The 16,110-nt window shown below is 48.2% G+C and overlaps 1 protein-coding gene across 2 annotated transcripts in view; it reads left to right on the top strand.

Moving 5' to 3' along the window:
* The first annotated feature begins 4,232 nt into the window (after nucleotides 1-4,232).
* MAP3K9 (mitogen-activated protein kinase kinase kinase 9) overlaps nucleotides 4,233-16,110 on the top strand; it is a 91,739-nt gene continuing 79,861 nt past the window's right edge. For both annotated transcript variants that reach the window (XM_063947287.1, XM_063947288.1), the window contains exon 1: nucleotides 4,233-5,624. In XM_063947287.1, coding sequence (XP_063803357.1) covers nucleotides 5,123-5,624 — 502 coding nt within the window. In that variant the 5' untranslated portion in view covers nucleotides 4,233-5,122. The remainder of the gene's footprint in view (nucleotides 5,625-16,110) is intronic.

Genomic DNA, 16,110 nt, shown 5'->3' on the forward strand with positions numbered 1-16,110 from the left:
ATCTTGACTGCAGGACTCAGAGAGGACCAGAAAACTCTGACTTTGCATTTGGAGAAAGCTGTGGCAGCCAGACAAGACAGGCTGGAGCCTGTGATATATGGGGGGGAGGGGGTGGGGCACAGTTTAGAGTGTGCACACTAATTAAAAAAATAATAAGAGGTGCTATCATGCTGAGACTTGTAGTTCCACAAAGAAAAATAAGAAGCAGATGCACAGTCTATAAGCACAGCTAATCAGAATAACTTCAATAAACTCTGCAAGCCAACATACTGTACAGTAAAGTTGAGGTGCTTAGCATAATATTTGGCCAAAAATGTATGGGCCCACCAACAATGACCATGTGACCTCATCTACTGGGTCCCTAACACTAAGGCTTAAGTCCGGGACACCACCCCCAAGTCATCATGTGCCAACCACCTCAAAGCATCACACTAGTAAAAGGTGAAAGTGTTAGTAAGTGCTACATAATTAAGATGCCTGGAAGCAGGCAAGGCTGTAAGACTTGTGACATTATGAGAGACAGGCTAGCTGCCCAAATATAGAGGGTCAAACAGTGAGATAGTGCCCTATACAGTGGCTAGGCTGATTGTTATTTTCTGTCTGTTTTATGCTGACAGTAAAGTATTATTTGATTTATTCACCGGAAAAGCTGTGTTTAAACCCTGATGAAGCACCCAGACACTGCATGAATACAGCCCTTTACCAAGCTAATTACACCAGATCATCGCAATATATTTAGTTTTTGTTATTCCTATTTAGTTAACATACTTAGTTTCTTCATTTTGTTCTATGTGCCATATAGTAAGTCTTTAAGTCTTTCTGAAGTGTCCTGGTCCCTTTAAATATGTGATCTTGAGCCTGCACTACTTAGAATAAAAGTTCTGTCGGCAGCCGAGTACTAGTGAACAATAGTAGTTCTGGGAATGGTGGTTGTTATAGGTGAAGTAGTTGACAAGTTGTTTCTGTATGCTCAGGATCATGGTAGACACCCATAACAGACAATATGTTGATAAAAGGGGTCACTGCCATCTGGGAATACCATTGCCACGAAGGGGTGTACTTGCTCTGCAATGCTTAGATAGGTGGTATATGTAAAAGGAACATCCACATGTCCATCACACTGCCCTCTTCTCACAACACACATGCACCTGGCCGGCCACATGATGTAAGTGAAAATGTGATTCATCAGACCAGGCCACCATTTTCTATCGCCCCTTGGTCCAGTTCTGATGCTCACTTCCCATTGTAGGTACTTTTGGTGGTGAAAAGGGGTCAGCATGGGCACTCACAGCCTAATACGCAACAAGCTGACACCTTTTTATAATAGCAGGCATTAACTTTTTCAGCAATTTGTGCTAAATTGGCTCTTCTGTGGGTCCGTACCAGTCGTGCGAACCTTTTCTCCCCATGCAGGTCAGTGAGCCTTGGTACCCATGACCCTGTCACCATTGGCGTTTCAATAATGGATGCTATGTGTAAGGTGCATTTGGGCCCCTGTGTCCAGGGAGGGGCCACACCTTACACATTGCACCCATATTTTAATACTCACCTCTCCAGAGTCCCGCGTTGGGCGCGGCATCTGTGGCAGAAATATCTTCCAAAATGGCAGCTGCACATGAACAGTAGTGAAATTGGTCTCTCTCTCTCTCTCTATAAACTTTTGGACCTTACTCTGCACTGGTATGATAAAGCTACACCTCAGGAGGTACCCCTGGTACATGGGGTACAGTGCTATAAACGTAATTGGGAAAGGTTCCCAAGGCAGCTAGTGAATGATTGGTATGTATATATCTCAACCCACCTAGCTTTTCACTGACAGTATTTGTGTCATCAATATTGCATATTGAGATTACATTAAAAAATGTTGACATTATTAAAACAATTGTACTGATAATGTTTGATTGTGGAGGATATAACTTCCGGTTCAATTTTTTTTTCCAGAAGTCTATTAAATCCGTTGTTAACAACCCAACGCGTTTCGTCCATAGGACTTCATCAATAGTCACTATTGCTGCATGGAGGATATTCACTGCTAGGAAGCATTTCTGTAGCAACCTGTTTTTGATCTATACTTTATTCTATATGCTTATGAAGTATTTGTACTAATATTCCATTTGTTGGACATTTATATTGTTGTCACCGCACTGACTAATCTGCCATATTTGAGAGCCACAATAATGGATATCTATTGCTCTACGTATTGATACTAGACCCCGATGAAGTCATATGGGCGAAACGCGTTGGGTTGTAATCAACAGATTTAATATGTCAGGATTGGGAGCCTTACCGCCAGCGGGTGCTCCCGGGGGTTGCCGTCCCGGTGGTTGGTGTGGCTGCGGCAGCAGGGAGCTGCTGGCGGCAGGTCCACCTGGACGGATGTGCGGCTTCCGGGGACTGGGGGCCGGGAGTCTGGAGAGCCGGGCGCTGCGGCGAGGATCGCTGTGGTAAAGTCCTCTAGTGGTGACACAGCATTAGTGTGTCAGAGGCTAGAGCTGGGCTAAAGCTGTGTGCTACAGCTGAGTATGTCTCCTGTGCTGGGGACAACTGTGTTGGAGACCAGAGAATTGCCAATGAAGTTCCCACTCTGTGTTCAGCCAATCCTGTGTGATCTCCCCTTAGAAAAGGGGGCTGGCCCAGAGGGAGAGTGCCAGTGCTTCAAGTTACCTCCTTGTGAAAGGTTCTCCAGCTCTGTGCTCCCAGGTTGCTTCTGGTGCCCTGGTCCTGGTTACTCTCATCTATCAGTTACCTAACGCTGCTGCAGTCCTGCCGTCTAAGTCCGTCGCCACTCATGGTAGCGCTCACGGGGTCCCAGGTCATAGAGGAGATTCAGGTGCTAACGGTGGTTCCCGCGGATGTCTTTCAATTACAAACCACAGTCTCCACTTTTTCAAAGTCCTTCAGCCTCGTCTTTCAATTACAAACCACAGTCTTTCAGTTCTTCTTTACCGGAGTTCTTCAGCGTCACTCTTCAAGCCATTTAACCATAGACTCTGGTTCTTTCATCCAGTTTCTTCAATTTCTCCAATATTCGTGTACAGCCTGCTATTCATTAAAACGACAGTTATTTCCCTACAGAGTCCTCCTTTTCTTTACGTTCTCCTGCCAACGCTAACACTTAGTAAGGCCTCCACCCAGTAGCGGATCTTTCCACGGGCAAGCAGGACTTTTGCCCGGGGCGCCGCCTTCCAGAGGGCGCTGGCGCCATCCGGAGGGCGCCGCACGGTGGCAAAATCCGCCACTGCTGCCCGCTGTGTCCCCCATCCGCCTCCGCTGCCGTCCCCGTCCGCCTCCTGTGAAGGGAACAAGACGCTATGCGTCTAGTTTCCCTTCGTGGAGAGTAACTTTGCTGAGCGGTGCATAGCGTCTAGTTTCCCTTCGTGGAGAGGACCTTTTGCTGTGCGGTGCGCGATGACGTCATCGCGCACCGCTCAGCATTCAAGCGGCGCTAGCAATGTACAGGGGGCGTAACTGACCACGCCCCCTGTATTAGGCCACACCCCTTTTCCTGCCCGGGGCGCAGAGCGCCCTTGAACCGGCCCTGCCTCCACCCCATGAGGAGGAATTACATTCAGCCACCTAGTTTACTCTCCTCACAGGCAGCTGTCCCTTCAGCCAAAACTCGGCTGTCGGAACCCCAACTTACGCCGAGCGTGACATAATAGACTTCTGAAAAAAGATTGAGCCAGAAGTTATATCTTCCACAATCAAACATTATCAGTACAACTGTTTTAATAATGTCAATTTTTTTTGTAATCTCAATATGCAATATTGATGACAGAAAGACAAAACTGTTAATAAATAAATGTGTGAATACATATATACATATTAAAATACATACATATATTATATATATATTATATATATATATATTTATTTATACAGTTTGTGTTTAAAATAGGAGTCTTCTGAAGTAAGGCAATGTGTCATGCCATCAATGTCTATTACTTTAGACTTAAATCACTGTCCTTGCATTGATGGAGGGAAGGATCTGAACGCATAACTCAGTCAGTCCAGGTTCATGCATTGCAGCCACAACGTAACGTGGGAAACGCTGGTACGGACAAACGTAATGAATGACACAATTACACCCCATGCGCCGGCATGTTTGTGTGTTTGTATTTCAATTTTAAACCCGATTAAAGTTTTGTTTAAAAAAAAAAAAAAAAGCGCTGAGGGTCAGCAGGTTTCAGACAGGAGGCGGGAACAAGCGGGTGTAGTAGATGCTGTTGTCCTATCACCACGAGAAGCCGCACTGATGGACAGCAGCGTCAGCCAATGGGTGAGGAAAGCGGCTGCAGTCTGCGGCGGCGAGTTTCCTTCCCTCCTGACAAGAAGGAGTGGGCTGCCGGGCGGATGGGTGCGGGCTGCCGGGAGAGGGCACGGGAGAGATGCTGCGGGTCAGCCTCTTGTTGCCTGTGAGTCCACGGATCCGGTGAACGTGAGGCGGTGGGCAGCACACGGGGGGGGCCGGGCTGAGGGCACTTACTCCTACTCTGGGCCTGTGGCACTGGAAGTTCTGCTTCTTCCTGGGCACCTCACTGGGCATCCTGAGCCCGTGGCTGGGCTCCCTGCAGCCTGTAACACCGGCCATGGGCAGGCCCCGCTGATCTCTGCTGCACTTGCACTGCTGGACATATTTGGGGCACCCTGATGCTGCTGCAGCCCTTTGTGCATGCTCCTCTCCCCAGTCTGCAGCCTGGCACTCTGCACTTGCAGTGAGCTGCAGGGCACCTGCTCATAGGCCGCAGCCTCCCTCCAGACAGCCCTTCTTCAGATACCTGGAGACTCCTAACAGAGCTGTGGCTGCAGGGGAAGCCTGTCAGGATAACCACTTCAGTTGCTGCAGCCCATAGCTCTGCATTTCAGGTTACCTGTAAACTTTCTGCAGGTGGAGTAGCCAGTATTGCAGCAAATAGTGATCCTGCCCATGCTGCGGGGCCAATACGTCTGTTTTTGTGCATCTTTTTCGATCGCCTCCTTTCTAAAGAGGTGACTTTGACCATATCCTGGGACATCACTGGCTGCTACCCTAGAGCCTTGCTTTCTCTAAGTTGCTTCCTGTAAAGTGTCGGTGCATGGGCACAAGGCTCCATACACCAAGCCTCACCTATGGATCAGTTCAATGGAGCCCCTCAGATCTCTGCTCTCCCTGCCTGGCAGTAGCAAAACCTCTTTCGGAGTGACGAGAGCCGCATCTAATGCATCAGTATTACCAGTACCATTGGTTCCAGAAGACGATGAGGATCAGGATGACAGAGAGGGTACTCCCACAAGACAGGAGTTTTTGGAGGAGTATGGTGATGATGGTGGTGGTAGTGGAGGCGGGGCTGGGGTCATTGGAGGACAGTCTTCACCCTCTTTGTCAAATCCATTTTACTGGACTGCAGTCTTTGACTATGAGGCGTCTGCAGAGGACGAGCTGACCCTGCGTCTGGGTGACCAGGTCCAGGTGCTCTCCAAGGACTTCCGTGTGTCAGGTGATGAAGGCTGGTGGACTGGAAAGATTCAAGATCGTTTGGGCATTTTTCCTAGCAACTATGTGACCAGAACGCAAAGCTTCTCTAGTAAACTCCAGGGCAAGAGAGTTGAAGAACTACCATGCTGCCCAGCCTCTGCCCTGAAATGTAAGAATCTCTTCCACAAAATATTTTACTGCCTTGAATTATAACTTGTGTCTGTAACTTTTCAAAAATTCAGCATTTCTAAAAGTGATGGGCATGAGATGTCTGTAATATAGTAGGTTTTATTTTACATATAGCAAAGTAGTATGACATTTGTAGAACGAATGTCTAATTTGTGGCCCGTATACTAAGTATCATCATTAATAGCTTGAGTTTGATGCCAGCCACCTTGATTGATCTACAGTACACTATATGGCGTCATTGGCCTGTTATGTGATTCTATCCAGTGAAGAGCTTATTGGGAGTGAGTTTAGATAAAAAAAAAAAATTATTGGGATATTATTATTATTATTATTATTGTGCAGTCCCGAAAGATGTTGATAATGGAATGTCGGTGATATCTGACAATCATGGTACCCTGAAGCAGTCTCGTATGCTCTGGGCCTTGACCCACATGCTTGTAATACCCATTTCAGGCCGCATATACCGGGTTGCACCCAGGATTTGTACTCTGGTACATCCCAGGTGCCACCTGACAAGAGATGGCATCCTGACCCGGCATTTTGCTGGGTTGGTGACATCACCGGTGACACATGCAGAGGCGGTGCTTAGCGATGAAATCATCTCCAAGCTCCGCCTCTTCCTATAGTGTGAAAGGGGATGCGACCCAGCTTACCCGTTCACACCGCACCGCGACTCGGGTTGAAGCCTTGTTCAACCCCGGTCGCTAACAGAGTTCAAATACCGGGTCGACACGGATTATTTCAACTGGACCCTTTCAGACTGCACAGGAACCCTGGTTGCTGCGTGCCTATGTGCAATAACCCGGGTTTTTGCTGGCGGTCTGAAAGGGGTATGAGCCAGTGGTTCCCAAACTGGCTGCCCTGGTACCCTTGCAGGGGTGCCTTCGGTTGGCAATAAGACTTCTGGTCGGGATCCCAGTAGTTAAAATACTGACGCCAGAATCCCTACACTACTCGGAATGCCGGCGCCAGCATCCAGACTGGGATCACAATCCCGACAGCTGGGATCCCGAATGACTGACTACCGGGACACAGGAGAGGTAAGCCGCGGTGGGGGGGTAGGGTTCCGATTAGGAGGGTGGGTTAGGAATAGGCAACATCGGGTAAGGTTAGGGGGGCATTGAGGGAAGGTAACGCTACTTACCTTGCCCCTGTCGGGATTCTCACTGTTGGGATGCCGCCGTCGATACTCTTGCCACAGACATCCCGACTGCCGGCGTATCGAACCCTTGCTGGCAAAACCAGTGCTTTGTGGTTTCCCATCCTAAAATACGTGGACAAACAAATGAATCCTGTCCCGCACCACATAACTGAACCTATATACACAATTTACTTAATTTAATGTTTTTCTGAATTGTCACAAAAAGAACCTTTTGGCCTAGAGGTGCCGTGACAACAATTCTGATACTCTAGGGCGCTGTCATTGAAAAAAGTCTGGGAACTACGGTTGTAAGCCGAAGTAAGCTAATGATAAATCACGTTGTTGCTATTTTAATCTCCCTCTTATAGCTGTGTAGTTCACATCCGTGATTGGTTAAAGGCGGCCTTAGATCCACATGCCCTGCGAGCCTACACCTATGTAACTCTCTCCTTCCTGCTTTATTGCCCAATTTTTATTGTTGTAGCTCTTAACACTGGTTTAAAGTGCCTGCTGATGTGTTATTGCGGGTACGTGTCTTTCTCTGGTTTCATTGGGGTCAATTCTATTCAGCGACAGTTGAATAGCACCGGGAGTTAGCTCCCGGCACTATTCAATACAGCGCCAAGTGACACCAATTGTCGGAAATTCTTCTCTCACCCCCGGGGATCAGAGAAGAAACCCGACAAAAGTGCTGCAGCCTGCGCGAGGCTGATTCTGTCGGGAATCAGCATCGCGCCGGGGAGTTAAGTCGGAGAATGCCCGTTCTTGTCGACTTAACAAGTTGAATTGTCGGGAGAACGGGCCTTCGCCGACTTAACGAGCTGAATTGAATAGCGATGGGAGCTAACTGTCGCTGAATAGAATTGACCCCATTGTATGCATTGTAACTTGTTACTGGGATGTAGTGTACCAAGTTGACTGTCGCTAGTTTGCATGCTGGTATGTTGGAGATCAATGACCCAAACTGCTTTCTGCAGTATTAACATTGCAAAAACGAATTTACCAAAACTCTTAACTATCCAGTTCTTAGTTATAAAAATGTTTCTGTGTGTGTATGGATGTTCTCGTTACTAAATCTCCCAAGTACAGTTCTTTTCCATGCTTTTTCCAAACCAAGTGATATTTGCATCTTCTCACAGGTGTACATTTGGCTATACGTAACCCACAAGTCTGTCCTACATAAATATATTTGACCCTGCTTTGGGACAGGAAGTAGCATTTCATCTCTGCATTTCCCCTGCCCATTGTAATCAGTCTAGGTCAGTGTTTCCTAAGCTCTGTCCTCAGGACCACTAACTGTTCATGTTTTCCAGGTCGCCCTGCATTGGCACTGTGTATCGTCAACTGTCACATTTTAAAAATCCACAAGGTGACCTGGAAAACATGAACTGTTAGGGGTCCTTGAAGACGACGATTGGGAACCACTGGTCTAGATATTTGTTTCCATGAAGTGTTCCTACAGTGGCATAGAAAATCTTACACAAACATAGAGGCCGACTCAATGCAGCCACAGGAACAGCTTCCGGCGGACTTGGCTAGATACTTCTTTCAAAGCTGATTATTGCTTGCAGCCTATGAGTGGAAATCTGGTACTGTAATGGACTGATATGTGCAGCTGATCACGGCTACCTGAATCTGCCCATAGTATTTGCTCTAAGCTTGTCCATTATAATCTGCCTGGTTTTGCACAAATACATGTCAAGGTTTTGATTTATTAGAACCTTAATGTTAAATGTCACTCCCATGTTGAAGGAGTATTTTTAGCCAAAGATTAGAAGATCATTATCTGTAATTCATCTTAATGGAGATTTGTTACAGTGTTCAAAACCCACTATTTAAGATGGAGATCACTTATTCACGGTGCAAATTCTCTGTGAAAACGGCTCACAGGACTCAACTTGCTCCTAACTGAATTGGCCACTAAGGCTGAGAATAAAAAAAAAACTCCATCACCAAAATCCAGGGTTTATGCAGGTGAACGCACATCAGCCTGGGATTTTAGTATGTCTGAATGCATACGACCCGGGACCCCCAGCCACAACCCTTCTCCCGACCAGTGTCGTTGAGCTCAGACCCAGGAATTCCACAGGTCTGATGTCTGAAAGCGTTTTTAGAAGCTAGTCACTGAAATCCATTGGACAAAGCTGCAAGCTGCTTAGTCTGGGAGACAGTGGCACATTAAAGGTCCGTACACATTAGACGATGTCGCTCTGTGTCTAACGTTTCCCCTCCCGGGCCGGCCGGTCGGCGGCCGACTGTACACACTGAGCGATATGACCGCTCATATCGCTTAGTGACGTCACGCCTCCGCCAGCCCTGCATGCAGGTCGTGGACGACAGTCCAGATCCTGCATGCATGCCCTGGCGACAGCGGCTATCGTTGCCGACCCACGGGGCCGCGCATCGGCCGTCGCTGGCGGCATACACACTTGCCGATTAAAGTTAGCGACGTCGCTCAGGAAGGGGGAAAATGAGCGACGTCGCTCATTTTATCGGCAAGTGTGTATGGGCCTTTAAATGCACTCTGTTTCGTTTTTGTTTGTTTTGTTTTTTTTCTAAATTTGTTGCTACTACAGAAGGAAGTCTCCCAGCCTCATTCTTCTCCCCCCTCTGCATTGTTTTATGTTTCTGCAGAGTCTATCATAGCCAAACAACATACATCCTAGATCAGAGGTTCTCAAACTCGGTCCTCGGGGGCACAGACAGTGTATGTTTTGCAGGTCTCCTCACAGAATCGCAAGTGAAATAATTAGCTCTACCTGTGGACCTTTTAAAATGTGTCAGTGAGTAATTAATACACCTGTGCACCTGCTGGGTTACCTGCAAAACATGCACTGTGTGTGCCCCCGAGGACCGAGTTTGAGAACCTCTGTCCTAGATCAATGATGGGGAACGTTTGGCACTCCAGCTGTTGTTGAACTACACATACCAAAACTGTAGCAGGGCATGCTGGGACGTGTAGTTCAACAGCTGTAGGGCCAAAGGTTCCCCATCACTGTCCTAGAGGAAGGTTTCATATCTTAAGGTGCATACACACGGTGCATTGTGTGCTTACGATTTTGACTATATAGTCAAAGTTGTAAGAAAAGTTAGCACATATGGCATCGTGTGTACACAGGTTGCGATACCGATGCACGCTCCCGCGGGGTCGGTATCGCAAGAAGAAATAGACTGTGCAGGGAAAGCAATTTTGACTGGAAAGTGTACAATCTAGTTTCTAGCATAGGCAAAATTGTATATAGGCAAAATCGCACCGTATGTACAGTCAGTATTGGTGGTTCTAGGCTCCGGGGAGTTCAAGGGAAATCGCATAGTCAGAATCTCACCGTGTGTATGCACCTTTTAGTTTTTAGATGTTTGTAGTTAAGTTGCATCCTGAAAATCACACTTCTATTGAACAAGCCTGAAATACAGTATGGCTGGAGACTGTAGCAATCCAACCAGAATTTTTACGATTGCCCCACAGGCGCAGGCACCCGCAGATAATGCGAACGCTTCCACCTTTCAATCCGGCAGAGGCGTTCATGGAGGGGGGTAACGCTCCATTTCAGGCGAAGCATTGTGGGGGCGTGGCTTTAAAATGGGGGGTGGCGCTAGTCGAGCAGGGGCCGTGGCATGGTTGTGATCAGGGTGGCTGCGTGACGTCTCGCGCAGCTGCTGCAATCACAAAAATGGTGGCAGTCCTCCCTATTGTTAGCGATCACGCTGTAATTGCGTGGGGGGAGGCGGCGGTTTGCATGATGGGTGGCCTTGCCCTACGATGGGGGGTCCCCAATATGCGATTAGAAGGACGGCAAATTCAGCTACTTTGCAATCCTTACTGAATCGGGTCCAAGGCCCACAATATATGCTGCTTTTTTCAAGTTTGAAACTGGTGTAAATGTAACACTCGTTTCTCTATCGTCCTAGTGGATGCTGGGGTTCCTGAAAGGACCATGGGGAATAGCGGCTCCGCAGGAGACAGGGCACAAAAAGTAAAGCTTTTTCCGATCAGGTGGTGTGCACTGGCTCCTCCCCCTATGACCCTCCTCCAGACTCCAGTTAGATTTTTGTGCCCGGCCGAGAAGGGTGCAATCTAGGTGGCTCTCCTAAAGAGCTGCTTAGAAAAAGTTTAGCTAGGTTTTTTATTTTACAGTGATTCCTGCTGGCAACAGGATCACTGCAGCGAGGGACTGAGGGGAGAAGGAGTCAACTCACCTGCGTGCAGGATGGATTGGCTTCTTGGCTACTGGACATCAAGCTCCAGAGGGACGATCACAGGTACAGCCTGGATGGTCACCGGAGCCACGCCGCCGGCCCCCTTGCAGATGCTGAAGTCAGAAGAGGTCCAGAATCGGCGGCTGAAGACTCCTGCAGTCTTCAAAAGGTAGCGCACAGCACTGCAGCTGTGCGCCATTTTCCTCTCAGCACACTTCACACGGCAGTCACTGAGGGTGCAGGGCGCTGGGGGGGGGCGCCCTGGGAGGCAAAATGATTACCTATAAAGGCTAAAAATACCTCACATATAGCCCTAGAGGCTATATGGAGATATTTAACCCCTGCCTGGATTCACTAAATAGCGGGAGACGAGCCCGCCAGAAAAGGGGCGGGGCCTATCTCCTCAGCACACGGCGCCATTTCCTCTCACAGCTCCGCTGGTCAGGACGGCTCCCAGGTCTCTCCCCTGCACTGCACTACAGAAACAGGGTAAAACAGAGAGGGGGGGGCACATTTATGGCGATATTTTGATATAACAAAGCAGCTATAAGGGAGCACTTATTATAAGGCTATCCCTGATATATATATAGCGCTTTTGGTGTGTGCTGGCAAACTCTCCCTCTGTCTCCCCAAAGGGCTGGTGGGTCCTGTCTTCGTTAGGAGCATTCCCTGTGTGTCTGCTGTGTGTCGGTACGTGTGTGTCGACATGTATGAGGACGATATTGGTGTGGAGGCGGAGCAATTGCCAAATATGAGGATGTCACCCCCTAGGGAGTCGACACCGGAATGGATGCCTTTATTTATGGAACTACGGGATAGTGTCAACACGCTAAAGCAGTCGTTTGACGACATGAGGCGGCCGGACAATCAATTAGTGCCTGTCCAGGCGACTCAAACACCGTCAGGGGCTGTGAAACGCCCTTTGCCTCAGTCGGTCGACACAGACCCAGACACAGGCGATGACTCCAGTGGTGACGGTGACGAATCAACCGTATTTTCCAGTAGGGCCACACGTTATATGATTTTGGCAATGAAGGAGGCGTTACATTTAGCTGATACTACAGGTACCACTAAACAGGGTATTATGTGGGGTATGAAAAAACTACCTATAGTTTTTCCTGAATCAGAAGAATTAAATGACGTGTGTAATGAAGCGTGGGTTGCCCCTGATAAAAAGCTGATAATTTCAAAGAAATTATTGGCATTATACCCTTTCCCGCCAGAGGTTAGGGAGCGCTGGGAAACACCTCCTAGGGTGGACAAGGCGCTAACACGCTTATCTAAACAAGTGGCGTTACCCTCTCCTGAGACGGCCGCACTTAAAGATCCATCAGATAGGAGGATGGAAAATATCCAAAAAAGTATATACACACATGCAGGTGTTATACTACGACCAGCTGTAGCGACTGCCTGGATGGGCAGTGCTGGGGTAGTTTGGTCAGAGTCCCTGATTGAAAATATTGATACCCTGGACAGGGACAATATTTTACTGTCGTTAGAACAAATAAAGGATGCATTTCTTTATATGCGTGATGCACAGAGGGATATCTGCACACTGGCATCACGGGTAAGTGCTATGTCCATTTCGGCCAGAAGAGCTTTATGGACGCGACAGTGGACAGGCGATGCGGATTCAAAACGGCATATGGAAGTTTTGCCGTATAAAGGGGAGGAGTTATTTGGAGTCGGTCTATCAGATTTGGTGGCCACGGCTACAGCCGGGAAATCCACCTTTCTACCTCAAGTCACTCCCCAACAGAAAAAGGCACCGACTTTTCAACCGCAGCCCTTTCGTTCCTTTAAAAATAAGAGAGCAAAGGGCTATTCATATCTGCCACGAGGCAAAGGTCGAGGGAAGAGACAGCAACACGCAGCTCCTTCCCAGGAACAGAAGCCCTCCCCGGCTTCTACAAAAGCCTCAGCATGACGCTGGGGCTTCTCAAGCGGACTCGGGGACGGTGGGCGGTCGTCTCAAAAATTACAGCGCGCAGTGGGCTCACTCGCAGGTAGATCCCTGGATCCTGCAGATAATATCTCAAGGGTACAGGTTGGAATTAGAGACGGATCCACCTCGCCGTTTCCTGAAGTCTGCTTTACCAACGTCCCCCTCCGAAAGGGAGACGGTTTTGGAAGCCATTCACAAGCTGTACTCTCAGCAGGTGATAGTCAAGGTACCTCTTCTACAACAAGGGAAGGGGTATTATTCCACTCTTTTTGTGGTACCGAAGCCGGATGGCTCGGTAAGGCCTATTCTAAATCTGAAGTCCTTGAACCTGTACATAAAGAAGTTCAAGTTCAAAATGGAGTCACTCAGAGCAGTGATAGCGAACCTGGAAGAGGGGGACTTTATGGTATCCTTGGACATCAAGGATGCGTATCTCCACGTTCCAATTTACCCCTCACACCAGGGGTACCTCAGGTTCGTTGTACAAAACTGTCACTATCAGTTTCAGACGCTGCCGTTCGGATTGTCCACGGCACCTCGGATCTTTACAAAGGTAATGGCCGAGATGATGATTCTTCTTCGAAGAAAAGGCGTATTAATTATCCCATACTTGGACGATCTCCTAATAAGGGCGAGGTCCAGAGAACAGCTAGAGATGGGATTAGCACTGTCTCAAGAAGTGCTAAAACAGCACGGGTGGATTCTGAATATTCCAAAATCCCAGTTAATGCCGACAACTCGTCTGCTGTTCCTAGGGATGATTCTGGACACGGTTCAGAAAAAGGTTTTTCTCCCGGAGGAAAAAGCCAAGGAGTTATCCGAGCTTGTCAGGAACCTCCTAAAACCAGGAAAGGTGTCTGTACATCAATGCACAAGAGTCCTGGGAAAAATGGTGGCTTCTTACGAAGCAATTCCATTCGGCAGATTCCACGCAAGAATTTTCCAAAGGGATCTGTTGGACAAATGGTCAGGGTCGCATCTTCAGATGCACCTACGGATAACCCTGTCTCCAAGGACAAGGGTGTCTCTTCTGTGGTGGTTGCAGAGTCCTCATCTATTGGAGGGCCGCAGATTCGGCATACAGGATTGGATCCTGGTGACCACGGACGCCAGCCTGAGAGGCTGGGGAGCAGTCACACAAGGAAGAAACTTCCAGGGAGTATGGACAAGCCTGGAAACGTCTCTTCACATAAACATTCTGGAACTAAGAGCAATATACAATGCTCTAAGCCAGGCAGAACCTCTGCTTCAGGGAAAACCGGTGTTGATCCAGTCGGACAACATCACGGCAGTCGCCCATGTGAACAGACAGGGCGGCACAAGAAGCAGGAGTGCAATGGCAGAAGCTGCAAGGATTCTTCGCTGGGCAGAGAATCATGTGATAGCACTGTCAGCAGTGTTCATCCCGGGAGTGGACAACTGGGAAGCAGACTTCCTCAGCAGACACGATCTTCACCCGGGAGAGTGGGGACTTCATCCAGAAGTCTTCCACATGCTGGTAACCCGTTGGGAAAGACCAATGGTGGACATGATGGCGTCTCGCCTCAACAAAAAACTGGACAGGTATTGCGCCAGGTCAAGAGATCCGCAGGCAATAGCTGTGGACGCGCTGGTAACGCCTTGGGTGTACCAGTCGGTGTATGTGTTTCCTCCTCTGCCTCTCATACCAAAAGTATTGAGAATTATACGGCAAAGAGGCGTAAGAACGATACTAGTGGTTCCGGATTGGCCAAGAAGGACTTGGTACCCGGAACTTCAAGAGATGATCACGGAAGATCCGTGGCCTCTACCTCTAAGGAGGGACTTGCTTCAGCAGGGTCCCTGTCTGTTTCAAGACTTACCGCGGCTGCGTTTGACGGCATGGCGGTTGAACGCCGGATCCTAATGGAAAAAGGCATGCCGGAAGAAGTCATTCCTACTTTGATTAAAGCAAGGAAAGAAGTAACCGTGCAACATTATCACCGAATTTGGCGAAAATATGTTGCGTGGTGCGAAGATCGGAGTGCTCCGACGGAGGAATTTCAACTGGGTCGATTCCTACATTTCCTGCAATCAGGATTGTCTATGGGTCTCAAATTGGGATCTATTAAGGTTCAAATTTCGGCCCTGTCGATTTTCTTTCAAAAAGAATTGGCTTCAGTCCCTGAAGTCCAGACCTTTGTTAAGGGAGTGCTGCATATACAGCCCCCTGTGGTGCCTCCAGTGGCACCGTGGGATCTCAATGTAGTTTTGGATTTTCTAAAATCTCATTGGTTTGAACCACTAAATAAGGTGGATTTGAAATATCTCACTTGGAAAGTGACCATGCTTCTAGCCCTGGCTTCTGCCAGGAGAGTGTCAGAATTGGCAGCTTTATCTTACAAAAGCCCATATCTGATTTTCCATTCGGACAGGGCAGAACTGCGGACTCGTCCGCATTTTCTCCCTAAGGTGGTGTCAGCATTTCATCTGAACCAGCCTATTGTAGTGCCTGCGGCTACAAGTGACTTGGAGGACTCCAAGTTACTGGACGTTGTCAGAGCATTAAAAATATATATTGCAAGAACAGCTGGAGTCAGAAAATCTGACTCGTTGTTTATATTGTATGCACCCAACAAGATGGGTGCTCCTGCGTCTAAGCAGACGATTGCTCGTTGGATCTGTAGCACAATCCAACTGGCACATTCTGTGGCAGGCCTGCCACAGCCTAAATCTGTAAAGGCCCACTCCACAAGGAAGGTGGGCTCATCTTGGGCGGCTGCCCGAGGGGTCTCGGCATTACAACTTTGCCGAGCAGCTACGTGGTCAGGGGAGAACACGTTTGTAAAATTTTACAAATTTGATACTCTGGCTAAGGAGGACCTGGAGTTCTCTCATTCGGTGCTGCAGAGTCATCCGCACTCTCCCGCCCGTTTGGGAGCTTTGGTATAATCCCCATGGTCCTTTCAGGAACCCCAGCATCCACTAGGACGATAGAGAAAATAAGATTTTACTTACCGATAAATCTATTTCTCGGAGTCCGTAGTGGATGCTGGGCGCCCATCCCAAGTGCGGATTATCTGCATAAATTGTACATAGTTATTGTTAACTAATTCGGGTTATTGTTGTAGGAAGCCATCTTTCAGAGGCTCCGCTGTTATCATACTGTTAACTGGGTTTAGATCACAAGTTGTACGGTGTGATTGGTGTGGCTGGTATGAGTCT

Source organism: Pseudophryne corroboree, chromosome 12, assembly GCF_028390025.1.
Source record: "Pseudophryne corroboree isolate aPseCor3 chromosome 12, aPseCor3.hap2, whole genome shotgun sequence".
NCBI lineage: Eukaryota > Metazoa > Chordata > Amphibia > Anura > Myobatrachidae > Pseudophryne > Pseudophryne corroboree.